At 37.3% G+C, this 16,429-nt stretch overlaps 1 protein-coding gene across 1 annotated transcript; it reads right to left on the reverse strand.

Annotated features, from left to right (window-relative positions):
- On the reverse strand, positions 5,930 to 6,913 carry LOC102190339 (olfactory receptor 52K2-like). Its single transcript, XM_005689925.2, has one exon. It carries the CDS (start codon positions 6,911 to 6,913, stop codon positions 5,930 to 5,932), a length of 984 nt encoding a protein of 327 aa, XP_005689982.2.

Genomic DNA, 16,429 nt, shown 5'->3' on the forward strand with positions numbered 1-16,429 from the left:
GCCTTTTTATTATTATTTTTTTATCTTATTGTGTTTGAGGTCAACTTTTCCCAGGCTTTAAGGTTTAATTTGTTCTTCCTTTTGGTTTCTGCCCTCCTAAGGTTGATCCAGTTGTTTGTGTAAACTTTGTATATGATGATATTTGTGCTGAGTTTTTTTTTTTAAGTTTTTTTCCTACTTGTTTTTGTTTTTCCTCTGATGGGCAAGGCTGAGTGAGGTGGTAATCTTGTCTGCTGATGATTGGGTTAGTATTTTTGTTTTGTTTGTTGTTTAGATGAGGAGTCCTGCACAGGGTGCTACTGGTGGTTGGGTGATGTCTGGTCTTATATTCACGTGGCTTCCTTTGTGTGAGTTCTCACTATCTGATCCTCCCTGGGATTAGTTCTCTGGTAGTCTAGGGTCTTGGAGTCAGTGCTCCCACTCCAAACGCCCAGGGCTTGATCTCTGGTCAGGAATGAAGATTCCACAAGTGGTTTGTTATGGAGTTAAGTGAGATAAAACAAATATCAAAAAATGAGAAGCCAAAGATGAACCCCAGACAAATGGCAGTTACAAAATCAGGGAAATAATAATTAAAATAATGGAATATATACATTTACACCCATGAGTGAAGTCAAAACAGTCCAACAAAAATAAAGTACAGTAGACTTATCCAGCAAACAAAGGAAATAAAAAATTATATTTATCAGTTAAGAACAAAACTAACTAAAGCATTAATTGGAAAACAAAACTGAAGCAAGTTGCCAAGTGGGGGAAAAAAACAATGAATATGAAGACAACACTAACAAATATGCTGAGAGGAAAGAAAAGAAAGAAATAATAGATATGCAAAGTTAAACAGAGGTAGATGAAGAAGATTAATATACATTAAAGATTAACTGCAAAGGAAAAAGAAGTGTAGAAAGGCAAACAAAGGAATAAATGTAGAAAAAATATAATAGGTTTTTTTTTTTTAAAAGTTAAAAATTAAAACCATGAAAAGAAAAAAAGGATAAAAAAATGGAAGAAGAAAGGTAAAATTAAAAAAATAAAATAAAGAAAACTACACAGAACTGCAAAAGCCCAAGTTGAGGCAAAGGTTTATAACAACTATAAAAAATGTGACTGAATATACACATATACATATCCATACAGTCCAAGGAAAATAAAGTACAATAGATTGACCCAGAGTAAAAAGGAAACCAAAAATTATATCTATCAGAACAAAATTAACTAAAGCACAAACTGGAAAACAAAATTAAAGTTCCAATTGCAGATAAAGCAATGAAAATAAAACTAACAAATATGTTGAGAGGAAAGGAAAGAAAGAAAAGAAAGAAAGAATAGATGTGCAAAGCTAAATAGAGTTAGAGAAAGAAGATTTATATACATTAAAGATTAACTGCAAGGGGAAAAGAACAGTAGGAAAAGCAAACAAAAGAATGAATTGGTGGTGGGGGGAGAAAGAAAGAAAAAAATTCCAAAAGACTCTATAGAACAAGTCAAAGCATAAGAATAATAAATGCTTTTCTTGAATCAGTGCTGTCACTGCTGGGAGTCACAGTCCATCTCACCTCCCTAGGATGCCCTGCAACACTGTGCTGATCTCTGGACCTGCTATGGGGGAAGCTCAGATTCTAGTTCGGTCCTGCTCCAGTGTGTTCTTGCCTCCTATGTCTACAGCTATCAGAATTAATGTGCTTTCTTTTGTGGGAGCTCTCAATGTCCTTTTATATATTCCATAGACACAGAGTCTGCCTAATCTAGCACGTGGATTTAATCTGCAGCTTGTACAGCTGGTGGGAAAGTTTTGGGTCTTCTTCCTTAGCCACACTGCCTCTGGGTTTCAATAGTGGTTTATTTCCAGTTGTGCATGTGCGTTGTCCACTGGGGTTTTGCTCATGAGGCTGCCCTGGAGGACTTGGGTCTGCTCCTGTAAGAGCCAGGGATAGACGTGGTGCAGCTGCTTGGCTTGCAGGGGTTCTGGAGGTACCAGGTACTCAGGGGAGTTGATGGCTAGGACAGCAGGAAATACTGTGTTCTAGAAGGGTATGACAACCAGTACTGGCCAATACCCTCCAGTATTCTTGTCTGGAAAACCCCCTCCCTGCATGGATATACTTAAGACTTTTATTGCCTGTGGCAGTTCTGCCCCAATGAGAGTTGAGAATGAAGGTGGCACATCTGCTTGGCTTGCAGGGACCCTGGCAGCACCAAATGTGCAGGGATATGAACTGCCTCTGTCGCAGGAGTTATGGCCCTATCAGAGTCTTTCTTCAAGCTTCTTGTAGCTGGTGATTGCATGGCCTCTTTGGCCAGTCTTTCTCCATAGTTCTGCCCATTCAGGCACTTAGAGGGCTCCCTTGCCTGGGGTCATTCTCTGTTGTTCAGCACGTCAGGCACTTAAAGGGGCACCCTGGGTGGGGTCCTACTCTGTAGTTCAGTGCATCATGTATTTGATGGACCAGCCTATCTATTGTTCAGCTGCTGATGCTGGTGTGTAGAGAGAGAGGCTATGATGATGGCTCCACCTGCTCTGTGTGACAGCATTACTGCCTTGCTCCCATGGCTGTCCAGCTTTCTTCAACAGGCATTTCCCACCATAATCTCCTCCTTCACATCCCTTTGATCCATCTCTCTGCAGTCAATAGCAGCCCTGCTCCACAATCCCTAAACTCCAGCTCCCAGCCACTGTGCTTTCTGGGAACCTGCATCCCCGTCCCTGTACAAGGGACTATGTATGGCTGCAGCAAGGACTGTCTAATTCTCATTGCATTTAAGCTGCCACTTGTGAGCTGTTTCTGTCTTAAATGTTTCTCCTCTAACTCAGACAATTGTCCTGATGTGAGGATCAGACCCCTGCTTCAGCGGGTTTTCCCATCCGCTGAGGGCAGGTCCAATCCTACTAACACTCCTGTTTCTCCCCCTAGTTCCTTTGTCCTACCAAGTTTTGTGTGGTTCTATATATTATTTTCCACTGGTCAGTTACTCCTGTCCACTGTCAGCTGGTGTTCGGTTTGCACTTCTGTGTCTGAAGGTGTATTCTTGATGTATCCATGGACAGATAGGTACTTCACATCCACCTATTCTGCCATCTTGTTTCTGTAATTTGTATTTTGACTTGCAATTGATTATTCTGCTTTTTGTCACTGAAGGTGAGTGAAGAAGAGTGGGCCTAAGTAAAAAATGTAATGGAATTCCTGAATATGTGATGACAATGTGGTTCTCTATGTCAATGGTAACATCTATGTACAGGTTTGTTAAATAGTAAGATTCTGGTTTCATGAAATTCATCATGTTTTGACTCATGCATCAATATTTTGGAATTTTTCCTTCAACTACCTATTTTTATGCCAATATTATTTTCATCTAGATGACAGTGGTTAATTTCACTCAAAGGGTTATTGCAGTCTCATGTCATTTAAAATAGCTTAAGTATAAAGTATTCATCAAGACATACTATACAAAATACATATAGACATAAGACTTACATAGAGAAAACTAATAATCATTTTTGAGAGCAATTTTAAAAGATATACATAAGTGTAGATATATACAATCATCATATATCCAGTCTAGTTATTGTGAATTTCTATTCTAAGTACCTATTTATATTTATACACCTATTTTTCCTTGGAAGAAAAGGTATGGCAAACCTAGACAACATATTAAAAAGAAGAGATGTTACTTTGCTGACAAAAGTCCATATAGTCAAAGCTATGGTTTTCCCAGTAGTCATGTATGGATGTGAGAGTTGGCCCATAAAGAAAGTTGACTGCCTTAAAACTGACACTTTTGAAGACAGGAGGAGAAGGGGACAACAGAGAATTGGGTGGTTGGATGGCATCACCGACCCGAGGGGCATGAGTTTGAGCAAGCTCCAGGAGTTGGTGATGGACAGGAAGTCTGGCGTGCAGCAGTCCATTGGGTTGCAGAGTCAGACATGACTGAGAAACTGAACTGAACTGGACTGATGATGGTTATGTCATAAAGCCACTCTATTTTCAACATGAAATATAGCTTATAATGACGACAACAACAACATTATCATTTACATATGACAGTTATTCCTTAATTGCATCTTGAATTTCATTGTCCATAAAGGGAGAAAATGAAATCAAAACAAGAGTTTGTCTTGTGCTTAGAAGATATGTTGTGTAAATTTTTGTAAACCATACCAGACTTAGACTAAAAGGGATCTTACACATCATACCCACCTATTTGTATAGGTGAGGGTTAAATTTCTTAAGTATATCATTCTGAGTACAATCAAAAACCTCTGAGACTTGGGCACAAAGGTCAGAACTACTTCTAGTACTGCTTTTCTCATTCCCAGAAGCTATCTACTGCAGTGTTAAAACAAGTACAGAGACATACAGAAGTTAAATGTATGGTGGCCCAGAGAATATGGCATTTCAACTACTTCAGCTAATTCTATGGGTGTATTTTTGGTTTGGTACTGAATTACTCAGGTTCAAATTTGGAATGTCATCAGTTGACTTTTCCACTGTATCTTAAACTTACTACTTGAGTAGAACTGGTTAGAGAATGTAGATTTTCTCCCTATTATTTAAAAAGAAAACATGTTTTATTTCAGGCCTAATAATAAATAAGATAGCAAAAATGTTTGGGGATTCTCTTATTATACATTACCCACTCTATTTTCAATAACTATACAAGCAACAAGAGTAGCCAATATTTGTGATGTGCTTACTATTACTCAGATACTATAACTAGCACTACAATTCTGTCAATGACTGATACCTAATGGAGGTGATGCTGATCCCTTAGGGATTATCTTGGAAATTTCTCTTTGTGTTTTGTTATTGTTATCAAAGTATTTAAGAGACATTACTAGATTTAGTGACTATAAACCAGAAAGAAACCTCCAATACATAGAATAATTCCTCCCAACCTCCCACCCTCCACAAAATGTCCTGTATACGAGAGAAATTTCAGATATGCAACTGGATATTGTGTAGTTAAAAAAACAAAAGCCTATATAATATTCTGAATATAGAATTTCACCTTGCTTGTATTTGCTGTTATGAATGTAGATTTTTTTCACTTTGCTTTACTAAAAATCAGAAATTACTTTTGTATGGTTTTAACAAGCAAATATATACTTGATATTATAGAAATATAACTATTCAAGAGAATGGTATATATTGTTTGTTAAGACTATTACCAGAAGTTATTAAATATTTTTAAAAATTACACCACCAACAGCAACAATAACATTTCTCATGGTGTCTGAGTAATCAGTGAAATACACTAAGATTCACTGATATTTATAACTTTCATATTTATAGTTATTCTATGTATAGGTAAAAGGGCTAATTATTATATCACCTAGTATTGTCATACACAAGTATACATGTTGCTAGTTTTACATTTATATTACTACTTGGCAATTATGTATTCTTTTAAATGTAACCATATTTGATTAAGGAGGATAGAGTAGACATTAGAAAACTTTTGTTACAAAAAGGGGAATTTAGACTGAGGTTTATTCCTCTAGCACAGATAAACTTCACTCTAAATCTCACACCTCAGACAACATAAGGTTTTGGAAAAAAATTTAGGAGAAAATCTTTACAACCCAGATTAGCCAATAAATTTCTTAGATATGACACTAAAACCCTGATACATATAAGAAAAGAAGATATATTGGACCTGATTAAAATTAAAATTATTTTGATATAAACTGTCATGGCTTAACAAGTCCCAAAGACTATACCAAATACTAGCTTGGAAAGAAAAATAATAAAAATTAAACACTTTGCTCTAGTTTTTTTACTTTCTGTGTATCTTTGATATTTGCTAATCTCCCTGAAATCAATATACTTACCAAGCTTTCTAGCTTGTATGAATCCAAGATTTAGCTGAAAAGTTTTTCACTTCAAGGTAACGCTGACTCATTTTCAACATTTCCTGTTTAATAAAACCCTTATCTCTGTTGATGATCTGGGGACTCACAAACTTTGCAAAGTTGAACACATTTGATTGTTAAGAATTTAAGGAATCCTTCCCTGATTCTTTTGGTTTTAACACCATAAATAATAGGATTCATCATGGGTGGAATGAGAAGGTATATATTGGCTATAAAAATGTGGACAGGTGGAGCAATGTGGTGACCAAACCTATGAGTGAGAAAAGAGAAAAAAGCTGGTGTATAAAACACCAAAATGACCCATACATGGGAGACACAGGTACTCAAGGTCTTGAGGCGGGCAGCTTTGGATGGGAGATTGAAGACTGTGAAAAGAATAAGGACGTAAGAACAGATGATCAGTATGAAATCCAATCCTCCTGTCAGGAATGCCACAATTAGGCTGTAGGCTCTACGAATCTTGGTCTCAGAGCAAACCAGCTTTATCAGGGCCATAAACTCACAGTAAGTATGGGAGATGACATTAGTTTTGCAGTAGGAAAGCCATCTTAGTAGAAAGGGGTGTGGACTGAGAAGTACAGCTCCTCTGAAGACAATAAGCAAACCCAAGCCTACAATCACTGCAGGTGTTAAGATAGTGGAATGTCTTAGGGGGTGGCAGATAGCTACAAATCGGTCAAAAGCCATGGCCAAGATAAATCCAGATTCCATAGTAGACAGAGAATGGATAAAATACACTTGAGTAAGGCAGGCTTCAAAGTAGATCTCTCTGTCATTGAACCAGAAGAGACTGAGTATCTTGGGAAGTGTAGAAGTAAGTGTCAAATCCGCAACTGAGAGCATGCATAGAAAGAGGTACATAGGTTCGTGCAGTTTGCGATCTGTCTTGATAATTAATAAAAGAGCAACATTCCCCATCAGTGACAGTAGGTAGACCAGACAGAAGGGGATGGAGATCCATAGGTGGGCATCCTCCAATCCTGGAATGCCAAGTAGCAGGAAGGTGGTAAGTTGAAGGTTGCTCCTGTTGTAGTCTAGCATTATCCAAAAAATGAGTATGCCATGATCCTATCCAAATTAAAAATCACAAAGATTACAAAAACATGAAGACCCATTTTTTTTTCATTGTTATGTATTGGAAAAGACACTGAAATCCAGTAACATACAACTGGCTACTGAAGGATTTCTTCAGTAATACAATATTTCAATTCATCAAATGCATGGAACTGTGCTTTTGGGCAGACAAAAAATTGTACAAAGGTATTCTCTTTCCTTTTTTTCTATCTCCCTTGACTTTTTTTCAGAAGTGTCCAGTTAGCTAGATATATTTTAATCATAGTACATCACTACAGAGTTAATAACTGATATATTGGTAAAAATGGAGATGTAACTTTCTACCATTTTAAACATTCAAAAAATTAAAAGTCCAGCCATCGTGGATGAGATCAGACAATGATAGGGCTTATAGATAAAAGGCAAAGGAGACTTGAGAAATACTAAAGGACAACTGGGGACAATGAAGTGGTGTGAAATAAAAATGATCTTATATTGAAAAGAAAGTCACTGAGTTGATAAATTTCATGATTTCATAAAATCATCCAAACTGAATGGTTAAAAAAATTATTTTACAAAGATAAGCCAATAGAGAAAATGACTATGTCTAGAAAACACGGGTGTTCAGGTTACTAGATATTTGTGCTCTATTGTAAATGACCAAGTCAAATTCTTCCAGAAGATGTATAATATATTCTTCAGTCATACAATACACATGAAGTTGATTTTTTGCTTTCCAAGTAAAATTGTTACTTCTTTAACTTTTAATTTAAAAAATATATTGGAGTATAGTTGATTTACAATGTTGTGTTTGTTTCTGCTATATAGCAAAGGGAATTTTATATACATACATACACACACACACACACATACACACACACACACACTCCTTTTTAAATTCTTTTCCCATATAGGCTATTACAGAGTATGGAGTAGAGTTCTCTGTGCTACACAGTGGGTCTTTCTTAGTTACTTATTTTATATACAGTAGTGGGTATACTTCAATCCCAGTCTCCCAGTTTATCCCTCTCACTCCCCGACTCCCTGGTAACTATAAGGTTTTTTTTTTTTTCCTGTATATGTAACTCTATTTTTATTTTGTAGGTAAGTTCATTTGTACCCTTCTTTTAGATTCCACATACACCAAGTAAAATTGTAAATATAACTGTTGGCTCCCAGATATTAGCTGACCAGAAAGCATGATTATTTTGGAAAAGTATTCTAACAATACTAAATTTTAAATTGGTAAATCATTATTTTGGTTCCAGTATCAGTGTTATTATGAGCTCATATAATATGAGGCATCTACTTAGTCTGAATAAAAAAGTTTCATTAAAACAATGAGGTTTTGACCAATATAGTTCAGGATTAAATTCTAGGTCTAGGTTAACAAAAATTATCACAGGTTAAATATTTAACTTAATTTCCATCTATATTAATTTTGTTAATAAGAAGTTGAGCCATCTTTCAGACAATCACACTGGCTAAGTCCTCAGGACTTAGGACTTAACCTAGAACCTTTAACCTAGGGTCCAGCATTCCCTTCTGGTAGAAGCACTGAACTTGTTCTTTCCACCTCAGTCACAACTCTCCTGCCTATAACCTGATTATCCTACCTCTAACCAGATGATCTCACTTCTCAGACTGAGTCCCAGCATATTTACTATATCTACAGCAGGTGCCATTAAACTTCCTATCCTGGGGGACCTGAGGCCTGCAGGAATATCCTATAAAGAGCCTCTCCTGAGAATGCTAATCTCTCCAAGTGTCTCCAAGCACAATTTGGTCTCTTGGAGGGACTCAGTTTTATGGTCTCCTTGTTACCTCAGCTCTGAGCTTAAAAATCAATAGAATATGCCCTCTACTACAGGACTAATAGGATAATTTATTGTACCTAAAGCACACACAAGTGCAGTGAACTAAATGCTTTCTTACAACCTATGTGATGAGAGTTAGAAGAAATTGAAGATATGAATTAATCAGGGCAATCACTGTAATATCCCCACATGCCTCCAGATATTCTTAAGTAATTCACCTGAATCAGATTTACCTCTGAAAAACAATTAGAACTCCATGATATCACTTAGCCGTGTTCCTATTCCTGCATCCCCCTAGACTTACCTATTTGGTCAAGTAAAATATATGAATTATTTTCATGTACAGGAGCATCCCTATTACAGGAACATCCTATTTCAGTTTTAGTTGGAATGTTATGCAAAGATTTGATATGCTTTCCTACAGATGTTCCTTTGCATCATTCTCTTCTGTTCTGTAAATATCAGGAGCAGTGTGTTACTGAGTCCAAGCTAGCTCTGCTCTCTGTATGACAGGCCAATGAATCCAAGAGATAAGGTGCTGAGACAAGGAGGAGTCAGCTGACTGAAGAAATGGCAGGCTAGCATGTCAAAATAACCATCTCATCAGGGTCTGGATGCCAGGTTCTTTTGTAGAGTCAGAGAGAAAGCAACACGGAAATAAAGTCAAAAGACAGAATGGAGAGGCAGAGGCTGTTGGGAAGCAAAGTGTCTTTAGTCTTGCAAAATATCTCCAAGGGAATGGCCAACCTTTGGAAGTGGTGTGCTCATCTCTTATATTCATAGGTGGGCAGGGACAGATTAGCTCTCTATGAACTGAACAAAGGCACTTTAGTTTAGAGTCAGGCATAGGGGCAGGGTCCTCTGAGGCAAGGAGGATTTCTTTGGAAGGAATGATGCTGAAGCTGAAACTCCAGTACTTTGGCCACCTCATGCGAAGAGTTCACTCATTGGAAAAGACTTTGATGCTGGGAGGGATTGGGGGCAGGAGGAGAAGGGGATGACAGAGGATGAGGTGGCTGGATGGCATCACTGCTTCGATAGACGTGAATCTGAGTGAACTCCGGGAGTTGGTGATGGACAGGGAGGCCTGCCATGCTGTGATTCATGGGGTTTCAAAGAGTGGGACACGACTGAGCGACTGAACTGAACTGAATTGAAAAAAAGGAAAAGCAAGTTCAAGAAACAGTCTCTAACATGGAGTTAGAATTGGCTTCCTCCCTGCAACAGGTGAACTTTACCAGCTATGTGTCCTAGGATCACAGATAATTTATATTTACTCTAAGTTTGTTCAAAGATATTCAGGAAAGGAAGGAAAAGTCAAAATACTTCTCCCTATTTCTCACTTTCCTCAGCTGCATCTACTCTATGGTTTCAGATTCTGTTAGAGACCTCCATGGTCTTAGCTTCCACTGGGAGAATCTATATCTCTGGATTTGACAATAAATTTTGGATATGACACTAAAACAAAAGTAACAAAAGTAAAACTAGAGAAACTGATCTTCAACAAAATTGAAAACTTTTCTACATCAAAGGACACTATCACCATCACCAGAGTTAATAGGAAACCAGAAAATTATAGAAACCATAGTAAACCATATATCTGATAAGCAATTAATTTCCAAAATAAAGAACTATAAAAATTCAACAAAAATAACTATATTAAAAAATAGGCAAAGGACTTGCACAGACATTTGTCTAAAGAATATTTTCAAATGGCCAACAAGCACATGAAAAGATGTTTAGCCATATTAACTATTGTGTGTTGCTAAGTTGCTTCAGTTGTGTCTGACCTCTGCAATACTCTGTTGGACTATAGCCACTATAGTCTCCTACAGGTGCCTCTGTCCATGGGATTCTCCAGGCAACAATAATGGACTGGGTTGCCAAGCCTTCCTTCAGGGACTCTTCCAGACTCCGGGATTAAGCCTGCATCTCTTATGCCTCCTGCATTGGCAGGAGGGATCTTTACTACTAGTGTCACCTGGGAAGCCCAAGAAGGAACACAAAAAATGCAGCTGCTGTGTCAAGCATCATTGCAATAGAATTAACATAAGTACTATTGATTTCACAATTTCACTTTTTGGTATATATTGCAAAGAAGTGAAAACAAAGATTGGAACAGACATTTGTACACACATGTTCATAACAGCATTATAATATTAAAAAAGAAGGAAATTCAAACATATGATAGAATTTAGGTGAACCTCAAAGACAGTGAAATGAAAATATTTTTGCTCTATGCTCTACCAGTAAACAGTCAGTTCATCAATTCAGTCACTCAATCGTGTCCAATTCTTTGTGACCCCATGGACTGCAGCACATCAGGCTTCCCTGTCCATCACCAACTGCTAGAGATTGTTCAAACATGTCCATTGAGTCAGTGATGCCATCCAACCATCTCATCCTCTGTCGTCCCCTTCTCTTCCCGTCTTCAATCTTTCCCATCATCAGGGTCTTTTCCAATGAGTCAGTTCTTGGCATTAGGTGGCCAAAGTATTGGAACTTCAGCTTCAGCATCAATACTTCCAATGAATACTCAGGACTGATTCCCTTTAGGATTGACTTTTTTGATCTCTTTGCAGTCCATTGGATTCTGAAGAGTTTTCTCCAACACCACATTTCAAAAGAATCAGTTCTTTGGTGCTCAGCTTTATGGTCCAAATCTCACATCCATACATGACTACTGGAAAAACCATAGCTTTGACTAGATGGACCTTTGTCAGCAAAGAAATGTCTCTGTTTTTTTAATATGCCATCTAGGTTGATCATAGCTTTTCTCCCAAGGAGCAAAAGTCTTTTAATTTCATGCCTGCAGTCACCATATGTAGTGATTTTGGAGCCCAGGTAAATAAAGTCTTTCACTGTTTCCGTTTTCTCCCATCTATCTGCCATGAAGTGATGGATCAGATGCAATGATCTTCATTTTTTGAATATTGAGTTTTAAGCCAGCTTTTTCACTCTCTTCTTTCACTTTCATCAGGAGGCTCTTTAGTTACCCTTGGCTTTCTGCCATAAGGGTGGTGTCATCTGCATATCTGAGGTTATTGATATTGAAATCTTAATTCAAGCCTGTGGTTCATCCAGCCCAGAATTTCACATGATGTACTCTGCATGTAAGTTAAGTATGCAAGGTGACAATAAGCAACCTTAATGTACTCCTTTCCAAGTTTTGAACCAGTCCGTTGTTCCATGTCTGGTTCTAGCTATTGCTCCCTGACCTGCATACAGATTTCTCAGGAGGCAGGTAAGTGGTCTCATATTTCCATCTCTTGAAGAATTTTCCAGTTTGTTGTGATCCACACAAAGGCTTTAGTGTAGTCAATGAAGCAGTAGAGGTTTTTCTGGAATTCTCTTGATTTTTCCATGATCGAATGAATGTTGGCAAACTAATATCTGATTGCTCTGCATTTTCTTGGGCTTCCCTGGTGGCTCAGAGGTTAAAGAATCTGCCTGCAATGTGGGAGACTTGGGTTCAATCCCTGGGTTGGGAATATCCCCTGGAGAAGGAAATGGCAACCCACTCCAGTATTCTTGCCTGGAGAATCCCATGGACGGAGGAGCCTGGTGGGATACAGTCCACGGGGTCGCAAAGAGTTGGACACGACTGAGCAACTTCACTTCCCTTCTGCTTTTTCTAAATCCAACTTGAACATCTGTAAGTTCTCAATTCATGTACTGTTGAAACCTAGCTTGGAGAATTTTGAGCATTACTTTGCTAGCACAATTGTGTGGTAGACTGAACATTCTTTGGCATTGACTTTCTTTGGGATTGGAATGAAAACTGACCTTTTCCAGTCCTGTGGCCACTGCTGAGTTTTCCAAATTTGCTGGCATATTGAGTGCAGCACTTTCATAGCATCATCTTTCAGGATTTGAAACAGCTCAACTGGAATTCCATCACCTCCACTAGCTTTGTTCGTAGTGATGCTTTCTAAGGCCCAGTTAATTTCACATTCCAGGATGTCTGGCTCTAGGTGAGTGATCACACCATCGTGATTATCTGGGTCTTGAAGATCTTTTTTGTACAGTTCTTTTGTGTATTCTTGCCACTTCTTCTTAATATCTTCTTCTGTTAGGTCTATACCATTTCTGTCCTTTATCGAGCCCATCTTTGCATGAAATGTTCCTTTGGTATCTCTAATTTTCTTGAAGAGATCTATAGTCTTTCCCATTCTGTAGTTTTCCTCTATTTGTATTGATCGCTGAAGAAGGCTTTCTTATCTCTTCTTGCTATTCTTTGGAACTCTGCATTCAGGTGCTTATATCTTTCCTTTTCTCCTTTCCTTTTCACTTCGCTTCTTTCTCAGATATTTGTAAGCCCTCCTTAAACAACTGTCTTGACTTTTTGCATTTCTTCTTCTTGGGGATGGGTTTGATCACCACCTCCTATACAGTGTTATTAACCTCATTCCATAGTTCTTCAGGTACTCTATCAGATGCAATCCCTTGAATCTATTTGTCACTTCCACTGTATAATCATAAGGGTTTTATTTAGGTCATACCTGAATGGTCTAGAGGTTTTCCCTACTTTCTTCAATTTAAATTTGAATTTTGCAATAAGAAGTTCATGATCTGAGCTTCCGTGGAGGAGGAAATGGCAACCCACTCCAGTATTTTCATCTGTGAAATCCCTATAGTCCATTGGGTTGGAAGAGTTGGGCATAACTGAGCAACTAACACACAAGAGGGAAAGCCAAATTTATCATATGAAGAGATTTAGTGATCTTCTTTGTATGGGAAGATGCAAGTGTATGGGCTTGCTGAAATAGTTTCTTTCATATGCATCTAATTATCTGGGGCCAATCTTGCTTTCTTTATTGTTCACATACTAATTCCTTGTTTACCAGAAGGTAATGGCAAATGTGGTAGATGCCTGCCTTTCACATCCCTCCTTGTTGCAGTAACAAGTCTTTTCCAAATGTAAATTTCTGAGCCCAGGTGAAATAAAGCCACTTATTTGGAAGTCATCAGCTACTTTCTCCCCTGAGGATCTGGAGGGATGTGAAAGGTGGCCATCCACCACATTTGCCATCTCTTCTGGTAAACAAGTTATTAGTATGTGAACAATAAAGAAAGCAGAATTGGCCCCAGATAAGCTAGATGCATATGAAAGAAATTATTTCAACAAGCCCATACACTTGCATCCTCCTGTACATAGAAGATCACTAAATCTTTTCATATGAGAAATTTGTTTTTTTCTTTTGTGTGTTACTTGCTCAATCATGTCCAACTCTTTCCAACCATATGGACTATAGGGATTCCCAGGCAAACATATTAAAGTGGGTGGCCATTTCCTCCTCCAGGGAATCTTCCCAACCCAGGAATTAAACCCAGGTCTCCTGCATTGCAGACTAAATCTTTATCATCTGAGCCACCAGGGGTTTTCTCTTAATTAACAATAATCTTTTAATATTAAGATTACCTGCCCCATGATACAAACTTATATATAGGTTATATATATATAACCCTGCCTCCTCAGAGTTAGCTCTCTCAGAGCCAGCTGAGATCCTGTCTATTGGGCTCAAATAAAATGTAACTTTCAGGTTTTAGGTGGCACATATTCCTTTAGAAGACAGTATGCTAAGTGAAATAGCCAGACACAAAAGGACAAATATTGACTGGTTCCTTGCATGACATACATAGAGTAGTCAAATTCATAGAGACAGTAGTAGAATGATAATAGTCAGAGAATGTGAGGAAGAGGGAATGGGGAGCTAGTGTTTTCCCGTATGTGGAGTTTGAACTGGGGAAAGGTAAAAAGCTCTGAAGCTGAATGCACAGCAATATGAATTATCAACTACAAATTGGCACTTGCCAAGAGTATTGGCCAACAAATTGAACAACAATAACAACAAGGGTGTTTGCCACCTGCCTCTATAGAGATTGAACCTTGTGCTGCTGCGGCTGTTGACCTTCAACACCCCCTGAGTTCAGGGTGGAGTGAGGCACTCTGTTCTCCAGGGAATCTGGTGGGACAGGTCTTTAGATAGTTGGATGTTTTTAGAAACAGGTTTTATGATCTCAATCCTTACATCTCTTCATGTCTAAAAAAGCACTAAATCCTTTCATGGTGACATCAGATCCTTGTGACTAGCAGAAAGATTTCTGTAAAACAAGTGCCTAATGGTATAACACTCCCTTCACCAAAACTTTATATACTGAACTTCCCCCACTGCCTCTTTGGAGCAGTCTCTCAGAGCTATCTGAGGTACTGCCTCCCAGGGCTGCAGTCCTCATTTTGCCCCCAAATAAAACTTAACTCACAACTCTCAAGTTGTACATCTTTTTTTACTCAACAGAATGTACTAATGTCATTGAACTCTGCAGTTTAAAACAGTTAAAATGATAAATTTTATTTTCTGTAAAATTTACCACACAAGCTACCAGTGAATTGTCCTTTAGTTACATCCCATACTAATTCTAAAAACATGAGCATTGATATTGATAGATAGATCAATCTTTATGTACTTTTCCTTAGTATTAACATAAAAATAAACATTAACAAAGAGAAACATAAGAAGGCTTCTTTCAGTTGTACAATGAGCTGTTCTATAAATAGGAGTGGGAAGGTTATAACAATGATATTTCACAGAAAAGGTATTTGAGAAAAAATGAGACTAGCACTTGAGAATATGCAAGTGCTATAAAACAAAATAGAGCCTGTTGTCATTAAAATTTAGTGATAGAACCCTAATTTGATCCTATACTCTTAATTCACTTGATAAAACAAGAGAAAGGATGCCCTGAGCAATCAGAGAAAACCGTAGAAACCCTGTATTCACAGATGAGTGAGGTAGTTTACAATGTTGCCAAATACATTTGGTAGCAAAAGATTCTAAATAACTTAATTATGTATTCTTAATTATGGATTCTTCATGCAAATTTCTTCAAGAAAAAGAGAAAAAAAGAGCATTACTTATTAATGATGGAAGAAGTCTCAGTGTTGCAAAAATTAGTCCATTTAAATCTAATCCAATTAAAAGGGCATTCACTGAACACATTTTACAAATGAACGAATGAATGACTAAATGATTGTATCAAAAGAAGAAATGAAAAGCAACTGCTATGTTCTCATAACTATTCTATTGCACTCCAATAACATTATATTATTCTTCAGGACTTTAGTGAAGTCTTCAACATATGATATAATATTAAGCAACATACATTACAGAAAATTAAAAAAATATTTTTTTCTCAAGATATTTTCTATATTTAGCAAAATTTAGCTAATAGTGAATAGAATCAAACATATTCATTATATAAATACAAAAATACAAATACATTTGCAGACATAGTCAATAAGATATAATGAGTATTTCCTAAAACATTTTAAACAAAAAGAGTGGAGAATATGAGAAATTATAATCACTGGGGAAGGATAAAAATAACATACAGAGCATTTTTTTCTGTGCCACTTCACTGATCTTTACATGTCTCATTTGATCATCACACAATCATATGAAGTAGGTTTTTTTATTTTTCATTTTTAAATACCAGGAAACTGAGGTGAAGAATTAAATAGCAGTAAAATTAGCCAGGCACATGATATTGGACTTGAACCCTGGCAGGCTAACTAGTTAACTTATCTTTTTAACCTTTTTTTATTGTTAAGTTTCTGTAGTTATCCTCCAAAAGACACAGGACATCAATCTCTTCTCCAGTTTTAAGAGATACAGATGTATAGAAC

Source organism: Capra hircus, chromosome 15 (assembly GCF_001704415.2).
Source record: "Capra hircus breed San Clemente chromosome 15, ASM170441v1, whole genome shotgun sequence".
Lineage (NCBI taxonomy): Eukaryota > Metazoa > Chordata > Mammalia > Artiodactyla > Bovidae > Capra > Capra hircus.

Bases quoted from the DNA above. Each gene is read 5' to 3' on its own strand.
- LOC102190339 (XM_005689925.2), bottom strand. From the start codon at position 6,913: ATGCTAGACTACAACAGGAGCAACCTTCAACTTACCACCTTCCTGCTA.